At 46.5% G+C, this 12,571-nt stretch overlaps 1 protein-coding gene across 1 annotated transcript in view; it reads left to right on the plus strand.

Annotated features, from left to right (window-relative positions):
- DENND2A (DENN domain containing 2A) overlaps positions 1 to 12,571 on the plus strand; it is a 216,274-nt gene that overhangs the window by 69,322 nt on the left and 134,381 nt on the right. Inside the window, exon 2 of the mRNA XM_068278269.1 lies at positions 11,116 to 11,214. Within this exon, the coding sequence (XP_068134370.1) occupies positions 11,147 to 11,214 (68 nt within the window). The 5' untranslated portion in view covers positions 11,116 to 11,146. The remainder of the gene's footprint in view (positions 1 to 11,115; positions 11,215 to 12,571) is intronic.

The following is a 12,571-nucleotide window of genomic DNA, read 5'->3' on the forward strand; positions in this document are numbered from 1 at the left end:
TGCTATAGCGGCACCCTGCTTTGGCAGGGGCACTCAGTACTTTGCTTTGGCACTCAGTACTGAGCGCCGTGCACTGAAACCACCTGCTTGGTCTCTGTGCCCTCTATTATCTTTCTGTCTCCCCATTCTGCCTACTTGTCTCCCTCTGCCTCCTCCTGTTCTTTAGTGCCTCCTCCTGTCCCCTGTGCCCCATCCTGCTGCCACTAACCCCCATTCCCTGTGCTTGTCGCTAGCCTTGTGTTTACCTGCATATTGCCAATCAGCAGCGCTCCCCCGCCTCCTCTATTGCAGGGCTCCTCCCGCCAGTGTCCCCCCAGTCTCCGCCTCCATAAGCTTCCTCCAATTGGAAGAGAAGCCGCGACCCAGGAAGTATTTCGACTAAAGCGGGGGAGCCCTGCAATAGAGGAGGTGGGGGAGCGAAGCTGATTGGCAGTATGCAGGTAAACACAAGGCTAGCGACAAGCCCCGGCGCTATTTTTAAGGGGGGACAGCAGAGCCCGGGGGGGGGGGGGGGGGGCAGATTTCTGACAGATTTTGGAGTCCATCTCCTCATAGGGGATTCTCAATATTTGCTTTATTCTTTACAATAAACACTCCCTGGAAAGGACCTATAAAAAGATGCCAGATGGTTTTCCTAATTCTCCAACGTGCAGTTGGGCAGAGCAACTGCCATTTAATAAGTATTTTTGAAATCAAAGAAAACCCTGAGAATCCCCCAGAAGGAGATAGACTAATCCAAAATCCAAAAATGCATAGGCGTTTGTGCGTTTTTAGTGCGTTTTTTGTGTGCGTTTGCCTTTTGCTTTTTTGTTCCGCACGTGCGTTTTTCTTGCGTTTTGCGTGCGTTTTAATCTGTTTTCTGTTCACATATAACATTACATAACATATAAGACGCATATGCGTTTTGTATGCGTTTTGCATGTTTTTTTTTTATTCAAATCACTTGGAAGTCCAATGTAACTGTAATTGGGAGGATCCAAACAGTTATTATGTGATACGGTATATTACACTTGTTGATATTTTTGTCTCGTTCCACTTATACGCACTATATGACAAGATACAATCAGTAGGTGGATATTTTTGGATCAAAGATCACGTCAATATTATTCTGAACTTTTTGGGAATCTTAAAAGGAAAAGTTCATCAGTATTCTTCAGTTTCCTATTTTTGATCTTTTCAATAACTGTTCCGTTATATATTATACAATCACTAGGAAGTCAACAGGAAGTGGAAATACATCATCGAACTTGTTTTTTTTTTTTTTTTTTTAAAAGCATACAAAACACATTAAAAACGCACTAGAACACAATACCTTTGCATCACCATTGACTTTCATTATCTGCTTTTTAGATGAGTTTTGGAAAAATACGCAGCAAGACCAGCGTTTAAAAAAATGCGCATTGCAGAGCGCAAACATATGCGTTTTTTCATGAGGCCCATTGACTTGCATTATGTGCGTTTTCGCTGCGTTTTCCGCAACGCTAGCGTTTCTGCCTAGTGTGTTCCTACCCTCAGACTTTTATGGATTACTGCAAGCTACAGGAACATATGAGAAAAATAATTTATAGCTCATTTTACTCTAGTACAAATGTACATTTCTACACATATTCATACACATGTATTTTAAACTGTACATTTTTGTGATAGTGGTAATTAAAGTGAAGGATCAGGAATGGAAGATAAAGTCTTTGAACCCAGAGTTCCTCCCTAAATAGAACTCAGCTATCTTTGGTGCCATTAATCAAGTTATGAGTTGCTGTAGTTATCTTAAAGCGGGATTGTCACCAATCAAATTTCAACAGCAACTGGTCTGAGTGTATGATAAAGAAGCTAATCCTGCATTCAAAACTTTCAAAACTTTCTGCTGTTTTGATTTGGAGTGATCACATACTTAAAGAGAACCCGAAGCGGGGTTCTGAGAATAAAATCCCCACACAGAGGCGGGGTCTGTCTATAGAGCCCAGCCTCTGTTGCTATATAGATCGCCCCTAAGCCCTCCCTGCGCTCTGTAATCCCCCCATAAAACACAGTCGCGCTGCTGACACACAGTTTGTGAGAGCGCGCTGTGTTTACCTCTCCTCTGTCAGTCTCGCCACCTCCTGAATCGCTCCGGTCCCCGCCCACGTCCCTTCCCTCGCCGCTGATTGGAGGGAAGGGACGCAGGCGGGACCGGAGCGATGCAGGAGGCGGGGGAGCAGCCGAGACTGACAGCGGAGAGGTAAACACAGCCGCACCGTGCGGCTGTGAGTTATGGGGTATTACAGAGCGCAGGGGGGGGGGGGGGCTTAGGAGCAATCTATATAGCAACAGAGGCTAGACTCTGTAGACAGACCCAGCCTCTGTATGGGGATTTCATTCCCAGAACCCCGCCTCGGGTTCTCTTTAATGAGCACTGGCCCTTTAGTAGTCTGTGCCAAAACAGTTGCATGCTGGGGGTTCTTTTTATCTATAATATATTCCTCCTCTTCCATTTATTTCCCTGCCTAGCTGCTTATCTGAAACACGATCCCCTGCTCACTTGTGTTTACAAGCAAGGCTGAGGTGACTCAGCTATTGGAGGAGAAAAGAAAAAAAGTAAAGGGCAGAAATGACATCAGGATTTAGCCTAAACTGTGGGCAAAAGACACGGTTCCCACCAGGAACAGAATTCTTTTCATTTACTATATTACATTCACTGAAATCAAAATGTGGACAGTACAATACATGTGTTATGTAAGTAGATCAAGTATTTATCTACTTATATATGTATTTTTTTCCCCCCTGGCATAGTATGGCTAATCCTCCTGCTTTAATGACTCAGATGCTGGGAGTCAGACAACTGGCTAGAAATGGTCAGAAAAGTTTTGCAGCCAAAAAAGTATGAGATGCAAAAATAAATAAATGAAAGTTGCTAATGATAAATGTTGCCCATATTCAGCATTCGATCTAATGTCGTTTCCTGAACTTCTCTTTTAAATCAAATTTTTTTTTTCATGTTCGTAATAATGCATTACCTTTTTAGGTAATATGCCATTAAAAGATTCCTAAAATATTGGAAACAGATGCTGTAAGGGATGGGGTAGCTCTCTGGCACTCTGGAATAACTGCTAGGTTGCTATGGGCAACAAGGATTCTCTTTTAGACCCCTTTAGTCTTGAGACAGAAATAGTGCTGCAGTTTTTAAGCGGCGAGAGGGTTAATGGGGAGACTTGGCGTCATGGAAGAAGATTGGTCCTTTTCTCTTGGGAAATCTCGTGGAGGCTACAGCAGAAATGTTGCGTTTCCCTGGTCGCGGCACACCAGGATGAGATTGTTTGTAAGCTGCAGTTCGAGGGCATTGGCCGGAAAACCATATGTGCATAATGAGGGCCGAGGAGAGCGGGACTTTGCACCAGGACCCCGCAGGGAAGATAGGGCCTCATCTCTACGGACAGCCGAGGAGGAAACTGGCAGAGTCGTGCACGACAGCTCCTCTAGTATTACAAAAGCAGAGCAGTTGTGGTATGTGATACGCTTTTTATTTGTGCTACCAGTTATTATTAAAGGATTCGCTTTTTGGATTCCTTCTGATGATCACACGGACGGAGGGACTCCCTAAAGCTTATTCTGTAATAATATTTGTTGTCAGTGCAAATAAAAAGAATATCACTTTCAGTACTCAACCTTTTTTTTTTTTTTTTTTGATTGATAGCTGTTTTAAAATACTGGCATGTGACTGTTCAGATACAATATCAGAATCAGAATCATTAATTTCGCCAAGTACAAACGGGAGGTTGTACCCAAAATTGGTGTTGGCTCATACAGGTTCTGGAAGGAGGGTGGATAATGTCTGAAAGCCAAGAGCCGAGGCTGCCATACTACGGCGCCACCAGTCGCACTTGGCAATCATCTGTCATCCCTAAGGAGATGGGAAGAGGGGGGGGGGCAGAGGTAGGCGAAGGTTCAGCAGTGATGACCCAGTTCTTAATGAAAGAAACCTGTGGTGATGGTTGATGCTGCTGAGGAACCTGAATGTTGACATCTGGCAGTGCTGGCCAAGGTGTTCCAGTTCAGAAGGTGCAGTAGTGTCCATTTCTGTGGTGGGTCCGGACAGCATTCAGCAGGGCTGGTCAAGATAATGTTGTTGTCACAGAAGCGTCCGGCTGGGGCAGCCCTTACTTCCAGTTTAGTGACTGACATCATGGAGGGGCTTAACCAGAGGTGTCCCAGCTGCGGTGGAGACAAATGTGATTCATTGACTCTAAACTTTTCTCATCATTTAACCACCCTGGCGTTCTGATTAAATCGCCAGGGTGGCTGCGGGAGGGTTTTTTTTAAATAAAAAAAAAACTATTTCATGCAGCCAACTGAAAGTTGGCTGCATGAAAGCCCACTAGAGGGCGCTCCGGAGGCGATCTTCCGATCGCCTCCGGCGCCCAGAATAAACAAGGAAGGCCGCAATGAGCGGCCTTCCTTGTTTTGCTTATATCGTCGCCATAGCGATGAGCGGAGTGACGTCATCGACGTCAGCCGACGTCGTGACGTCAGCCGCCTCCGATCCAGCCCTTAGCGCTGGCCGGAACTTTTTGTTCCTGCTACGCTGGGCTCAGGCGGCTGGGGGGACCCTCTTTCGCCGCTGCTCGCGGCGAATCGCCGCAGAGCGGCGGCGATCAGGCAGCACACGCGGCTGGCAAAGTGCCGGCTGCGTGTGCTGCTTTTTATTTCATTAAAATCGGCCCAGCAGGGCCTGAGCGGCAGCCGCTGGCGGTGTTGGACGAGCTGAGCTCGTCCAGACCGCTCAGCTGGTTAAAGTGGTCTGAAAGTCGGCATTTCTACTTAGCTCTAAAAGATTCCTCACACCTTGAAAGCTGCTATCCCAGAATATTTTGTTTTGCAGAACATCACTGAAATGGTCAAACTAAAGCCCTTTGTCCTGCTATTCAGCTTCAATCCTCATCCAAACTGTGGATAACAGTGTCATTCCAATGTTGTTACAATGTGTGTACACAGTGTAACAAGTGAAAAGGAGCTCTCTGTGCTTCAGACACACAAACAGTTCAGAACAGCTAATTAGAAGATGTTAATATATAATAAAAAGCAGTTTGAATAATATGCAATGTCAGCTTTCAGGGCAAGATAAACGACACTTTGGAAACTTGTAATTTGTAAACAGACAATATTACACATGCACAAAAACAAATATAACTGTATGAATAATAGAAAGTAGGAAAACACATTTTTATTGAATGTTATGTCGGAGTTTCAGACCACTTTAAATGTATTTATTTTTTATTTTAAAATGAAGGAAAACGAAAGGTGATAGAAAGGACCAGTGTGCTCTGAATGACAAAACTGTGTCTTTGGCTGGCAAACGGTTTGTGGTTTGCGTGATGAGGGGTGTGGCAGGGGTGTGATTAGAGGTGTGGCTCCTTCTTATCCCAAAAATTTGGGAGGAATGCATGAGAGTGGGTGTGACTGGATCTGGCAAGCAATTGATCCCCCTTCTGGAAATTAATCTGGGGTACTAACTTGTCCGACTCGATTTGAACAGATCCTCTACCTTGACTACTGTCTCAATACCATACGAAGCATCTCCTGCTGCTCAGTCTTGCACCCATCTGCCCCCTCACCAAACTCAATAAAAATGTACCAGTTTTTTTAAATCGTTCAGGGGTGTAATGGTCAATACATAATAAGAATTCAGACCAAAGCGATTGAAATTGCTGAACATTAAAGTGAACCTCCGGACTAAAAATCTACTCAGCAGCAATGAAAAGGCTTAGGGTTTCTTTAACAGTTTCACAGCATCAGAAGTTTGTTTTTCTTACCCAAGCCTCATTTTTAGCTGCACAGAAGAAAACTGCCCGGGCATTTTTCCCCTGATGCTGTGCATAGCATGATGGGATTTCTGATGTTGTTATTCTCCTTCTGCTGTTTTGGTGCAAATTTGTTTATTTTGAATTTGAGATTTGAAGCCTAGCGTGCGCAGCTGGGAGGGGTGATCAGGACACTTAGAACTGTCTCATGCTCCCTGTCACCTCCTTTCAACCAAAAAGATGGATGCACCATGAAATCACAAACATTTTGCCTGTTCTTATAAAACAGGGTGGGTAAGAGATTATATTTTTTATCTATTGAAATTAACATAACTAATGTAACTTAATGACAGTATGTTTGTTTAGGCTGAAGTTCCCCTTTAACCTGTGTGTGGCCATCTTTACTGTCCCGTAGACTTAGAGATGTACACACTTACAACCTACTTTGCTTGAAACAATTGCTTAAAGCGGACCTGAACACAGAACTTCCTCTCTGCTCTAAAAGATAAGCAACAGCATAATAGCCTTTAAAGAAAAATCTTTGTTACAGCCGATACAAATCCTGCAATAAATCTGCAGTGTGTCTACTTCCTGCTTTCAAGGAAGCAGACATATTGTTAACATCCTGTGTTTACAAATTAGCCGCTCTGCTGAGGCAGCCAGCTGACACAGCTGAGAGATCAAATTAAAACCTGTGATTAGTCACGTATGAGGGGGAATTAGACAGGCTAAACAGGCCCTGTGTCTTGGTGGGCCTTGAGTTCAGGTCCACTTTAAAGTGGATCCGAGATAAACTTTTACTCATTGCATAATTGTGGTCCTTTCATATAGTTTATAGGGCATTCCTCAAGCCAAATACTTGTTTTGTTTTAATACTCCATTTCCCTATTAACTAAACAAGCCTCGCCCACAGGTTTTTCGGAGTGCCTTGGCACTGTAGCAAGGGCTTATGGGAGCTCAGTCTAGGCAGGAGGAGGAGGTTACTAGCCAGAGATTTCAGAGGCAGAGGGGAGGAGGGAGGAGGAGAGGGGACTAAATTTGTCACATTACACACAGGCAAGCTGATAGCATCTCAGGCCTTTGACAATGTGACAAACAGAACATGGCTGCCCTCATTGTATCACAGGAAAAAGAAATCAGTAAATATTGAAGCTGTTTGCAGCTAGATTTGCTGTGTAAACTATCTAAACTTTAGATAAGATATTTTGACAAGTTACTTGTTATAGTTAGTTTTTCAACTCGGATCCACTTTAAAACTGTTTTGGGTGCTTTTACCATGTTTACAGCTGTCCACTGATGCCCAGCAGTTGCTTAATAGTGATTGGGAACACTGCAGAACAATGACTAATGACCTATTGCAATTCAATGGCCGTTCCATTCCATGCCGTTGTCATCTCCTCCCTCCCAATAGAGCACAACCTGCTGAGGTCTTTGTTGGGAGTTAAAATATTTGAAACAAGATTGAACATTTCTGACAACCATTATTGCAAGTGTGTGCTTTCAAGCCTCTAATATGTACTGAAGTGCTGATAAGTGCGGCGCAGTTACGATAAGCAGCCCAATCCAATAAAGAGAAGGGAAGACTCTGGAAGCAGTTGAGGATAATTAGTTTTAAACACTATTTCCAGCACTATTCCTGCAAGGAACAGTACACATTGTAGGTAATTTACTATCAGTATAAAACACAGAGTTACAGTTTATCAGGTAAACCCTGGAGGGAAGGCAACAGTAATGGATGCGTAGCATAGGTTTTTGCATCAAAGTCATAATTATTTTTATTATTGATTTATAAAATAGCTGTTGTCATGAAAAAAATACACTGTTATTGTTTATATGGAAGCACGTGTTAGTAAACTGGCTAGAAGGGGTGGTTCTAGACTTTGTGCTGCCTGAGGTGAACTTTTAACCATTTAGCTGCCAATTTATTTAGAGGCTTGCAAGTTCTCCAGGCCAATTTATTTTAACACTTTTTTTTATTTCTTTATTTGTTACATTTCCTTGCTTCTAATTAGTACTGCTGTAATGTGTATTTATGGCAACTTGTCACTAGGGGGCAGTATGAGACAATAACAGAGGACTTCTGCTTTCAGTTTCTATATTTTCTGCTAGTAGAGAGAGATCAAAGCATTCCAAGAATTTACAGCATAGCGAGTTCTACCAGCTGAGGTCAAAAGCAGCAGTTCACTTATCTCAAATGAGATTACTCTATTGAATCTACTAATGGGTTAAAGAGGGTTTACTATAGCCAGAGGTTTACTATATCAGAGTTTACGATAAGGAGATTCTGCTGTAATAGGAACTGCTTATATTCTACTTATTTGGGTGACAAAAAAAAAATATTTTAAAAGAGGGTGTGAAAGAAAAAAGTATATTTGTGGAAGATGCCAGCACTATATCAAATATAACATAATAATAATAATAATAATTATTGATCAAGGCCCCATTTTAAGATATCATAAGCACTCATAAGTATATGTAGACTAACACATTGAGTTTAATTACTTGATCAAGAGCCCAGGCAGAAGTTTTTAGCTTCTTTTTATTTGTATCCATAAAAGGTAAGGAGAACTGGATTATTTCAGCTGGGGAACAACTCGTGCCGTTTCCATGCTAATGATGTATACAAAGCTCAGCTTCTGGGTACAGGTCCTCCTAACTATAATATTTTTCAAAAGATTAACCCACAACTGTCCCAATACTGTAATAGATGTGGGACAGGGTTGGGTGACTTCCTTTGCGTCTTTTGGTCCTGTTCACGCTTATCTCCCTATTGGTCCACAGTGTCTGACTCAATTGCAACCATCCTTGTGGTTCCAAAACTGCCGACCACAAGACTGGTCTTTCTGGGTATAGGAGATATGGACCATATTACCAAACAGCACAAGATTTTCATAAGGCTTTCATACCATTATGCTAAATGCAGGGGCGGATTTCTGGGAAGGCAACAAAGGCCATGGCCTTGAGCGCAGACAAAGCAGAAGGGTGTCATGACTTGGGAGATATGAGCAGCCAGATGTCAAAGTAAATAATTTCTTCTGGTCCAAAGCTGCCCTGCTTTGCTGCACACACAGCCTGAATTCCTGAGCTCCATGCATCTTCCTACTTCCTGGTGTGCGATGAGACAGTCACAGCTTGCTCTGCTTTATCTGTTATCTGGCACATACAAGCTTCAGAGATTAGTGGCAGGGTTGTAGAAAGCAGAACTCTTAAACTGGCAAGAGGTTTTCCTGCACATCTCACTCCCACCAGGCCTGTTGGTTCTGTTATGAAATTATGCATTGATGAATAAAAGAGCAAACTTGAAGAAGACAGTGCTGGGTCCCTCATTGTATACGCCGGTATTTGTGACCTCTTGGCCTGTTGCTCTTTTTTATGTACAACAGAGTGCACTTATTTTTTATTTTCTATGCACTACCACTTTGTTCTACCTTTGGATACCTAGGATACTTAATAACCTAAGGATTGGAGACTTGTTGAACGCCATTCCCGCTGTGAGGTTTGATCAATGTTCTTTTGACTTTATAATCTGGGTCATTACGTCTTTGGGGTAAGGGCCAGTCCACACTTGCAGCGGATCAAAACGGATCCATTTAAAACGGATCAGTTTTTTTTTAAACGGATCTGGTTTCTATGATTTTTGTAGCACGTTTCCAGTACATTTTGACATATAGTGAAAACGTGGCAGTGTTTTTAATAAGGTAATGTACTTTTTTTTTACCAATGTCTCCCATGCACGGCCCTCATGGACAGCAGTTCTCCTCTCCCATGCACGGCCCTCATGGACAGCAGTTCTCCTCTCCCATGCACAGCCCTCATGGACAGCAGTTCTCCGCTCCCATGCACAACTCTCATGGACAGCAGTTCTCCTCTCCCATGCACGGCCCTCATGGACAGCAGTTCTCCTCTCCCATGCACAGCCCTCATGGACAGCAGTTCTCCTCTCCCATGCACAACTCTCATGGACAGCAGTTCTCCTCTCCCATGCACAGCCCTCATGGACAGCAGTTCTCCTCTCCCATGCACAACTCTCATGGACAGCAGTTCTCCTCTCCCATGCACGGCCCTCATGGACAGTAGTTCTCCTCTCCCATGCACAGCTCTCATGGACAGCGGTTCCCCTCTTCCCATGCACAACTCTCATGGACAGCAGTTCTCCTCTCCCATGCACGGCCCTCATGGACAGCAGTTCTCTCTCATGCACAGCCCTCATGGACAGCAGTTCTCCTCTCCCATGCACGGCCCTCATGGACAGCAGTTCTCCTCTCCCCTGCACGGCCCTCATGGACAGCAGTTCCCCTCTGCCATGCACGGCCTTCATGGACAGCAGTTCTCCTCTCCCATGCACGGCCCTCATGGACAACAGTTCTCTTGTCCCATGCACGGCCCTCATGGACAGCAGTTCTCTTCTCCCATGCACAGCCCTCATGGACAGCAGTTCTCCTCTCCCATGCACGGCCCTCATGGACAGCAGTTCCCCTCTCCCATGTGCGGCCCTCATGGACAGCAGTTCCCCTCTCCTATGCACGGGCCTCATGAACAGCAGTTCCCCTCTGCCATGCACAGACCTCATGGACAGCAGTACCCCTCTCCCATGCACAGCCCTCATGGACAGCAGTTGTCTTTTCCTATGCATGGCCCTCATGGACAGTAGTTCCCTCTCCCATGCACGGCCCTCATGGACAACAGTTCCCCCTTTCTCATGCATGGCCCTCATGGATGGATGGCCGTTCCCCACTCCCATGCACGGCCCTCATGGGCGGCAGTTCCCCTCTCCCATGCATGGCCCTCCTGGACAGCAGTTCCCCACTCCTATGCATGGCCCTCATGGACAGCAATTCTCCTCTCCCATGCACGGCCCTCATGGACAGCAGTTCTTCACTCCCATGCACAGCCCTCATGGACAGCAGTTCCTCTCTCCCATGCACAGCCCTCATAGACAGCCGTTGTCTTCTCCCATGCACAGCCCTCATGAACAGCAGTTCTCTCCCATGCACGGCCCTCATGGACAGAAGTTCTCTTCTCCCATGCACAGCCCTCATGAACAGCAGTTGACTTCTCCCATGCACAGCCCTCATGAACAGCAGTTCTCTCCCATGCACGGCCCTCATGGACAGAAGTTCTCTTCTCCCATGCACAGCCCTCATGAACAGCAGTTGTCTTCTCCCATGCACAGCCCTCATGAACAGCACTTGTCTTCTCCCATGCACAGCCCTCATGGACAGCAGTCCTCCTCTCCCATGTGCAGACCCCTGGACAGGGGCTTTGAACCATGATAATATCTATGCATGAAATAAATGTCAGATGTGTGGAAGGGTAATCAGTGTACTTTGTCTTGTTGCAGGGGAGCGGGAACGATCTCACATGCTGACACGATGACTGTGAGACGGGCGGCGGAGGTGACCAGGAATAAGGATCACACTCTGCACCAGTCAAGCTGCAGGTAAGGAGGGAGGGATAGCAATCAAACTGTCAGAGAAGAACCATCTTTGCTGTTTCCACCTGGAGCTCTTGTTACTATTGAAGGCTCAGACCTGCAGTTTGGCAACTTTGGCATTTGACATTTGCCTTGCTCCCCACATGTCTTCTATGCCTTGCTGCCCGCACTGACTTCTATGCCTTGCTCCCTGCACTGGCTTCTATGCCTTGCTCCCCGCACTGGCTTCTATGCCCTCCTCCCCCGCACTGACTTCTATGCCTTGCTCCCCGCACTGACTTCTATGCCTTGCTCCCCGCACTGGCTTCTATGCCTTGCTCCCCGCACTGGCTTCTATGCCTTGTTCCCCGCACTGGCTTTTATGCCTTGCTTCCAGCACTGGCTCCTATGCCTCGCTCCCCGCACTGGCTTCTATGCCTTGCTCCCCGCACTGGCTCCTATGCCTTGCTCCCTGCACTGGCTTCTATGCCTTGCTCCCCGCACTGGCTTCTATGCCTTGCTGCCCGCACTGACTTCTATGCCTTGCTCCCCGCACTGGCTTCTATGCCTTGCTCCCCGCACTGGCTTCTATGCCTTGTTCCCTGCACTGGCTTCTATGCCTTGCTCCCCGCACTGGCTTCTATGCCTTGTTCCCCGCACTGGCTTTTATGCCTTGCTTCCAGCACTGGCTCCTATGCCTCGCTCCCCGCACTGGCTTCTATGCCTTGCTCCCCGCACTGGCTTCTATGCCTTGCTGCCCGCACTGACTTCTATGCCCTCCTCCTCGCACTGGCTTCTATGCCTTGCTCCCCGCACTGACTTCTATGCCTCGCTCCCTGCACTGGCTTCTATGCCTTGCTGCCCGCACTGGCTTCCATACCTTGCTCCCCGCACTGACTTCTATGCCTCGCTCCCTGCACTGGCTTCTATGCCTTGCTGCCCGCATTGGCTTCCATACCTTGCTCCCCGCACTGGCTTCTATGCCCTCCTCCCAGCACTGGCTTCTATGCCCTCCTCCCCGCACTGGCTTCTATGCCTTGCTCCCCGCACTGACTTCTATGCCTTGCTCCCCGCACTGGCTTCTATGCCTTGCTCCCCGCACTGACTTCTATGCCTTGCTCCCCGCACTGGCTTCTATGCCCTCCTCCCCGCACTGGCTTCTATGCCTTGCTCCCCGCACTGGCTTCTATGCCCTCCTCTCAGCACTGGCTTCTATGCCCTCTTTCCCGCACTGACTTCTATGCCTTGCTCCCCGCACTGGCTTCTATGCCTTGCTCCCCGCACTGGCTTCTATGCCTTGCTCCCCGCACTGGCTTCTATGCCTTGCTCCTCGCACTGGCTTCTATGCCTTACTCCCCGCACTGGCTTCTATGCCCTCCTCCCC

The sequence above is a fragment of the Hyperolius riggenbachi genome, chromosome 3 (genome assembly GCF_040937935.1).
Source record: "Hyperolius riggenbachi isolate aHypRig1 chromosome 3, aHypRig1.pri, whole genome shotgun sequence".
In the NCBI taxonomy this organism is placed as follows: domain Eukaryota; kingdom Metazoa; phylum Chordata; class Amphibia; order Anura; family Hyperoliidae; genus Hyperolius; species Hyperolius riggenbachi.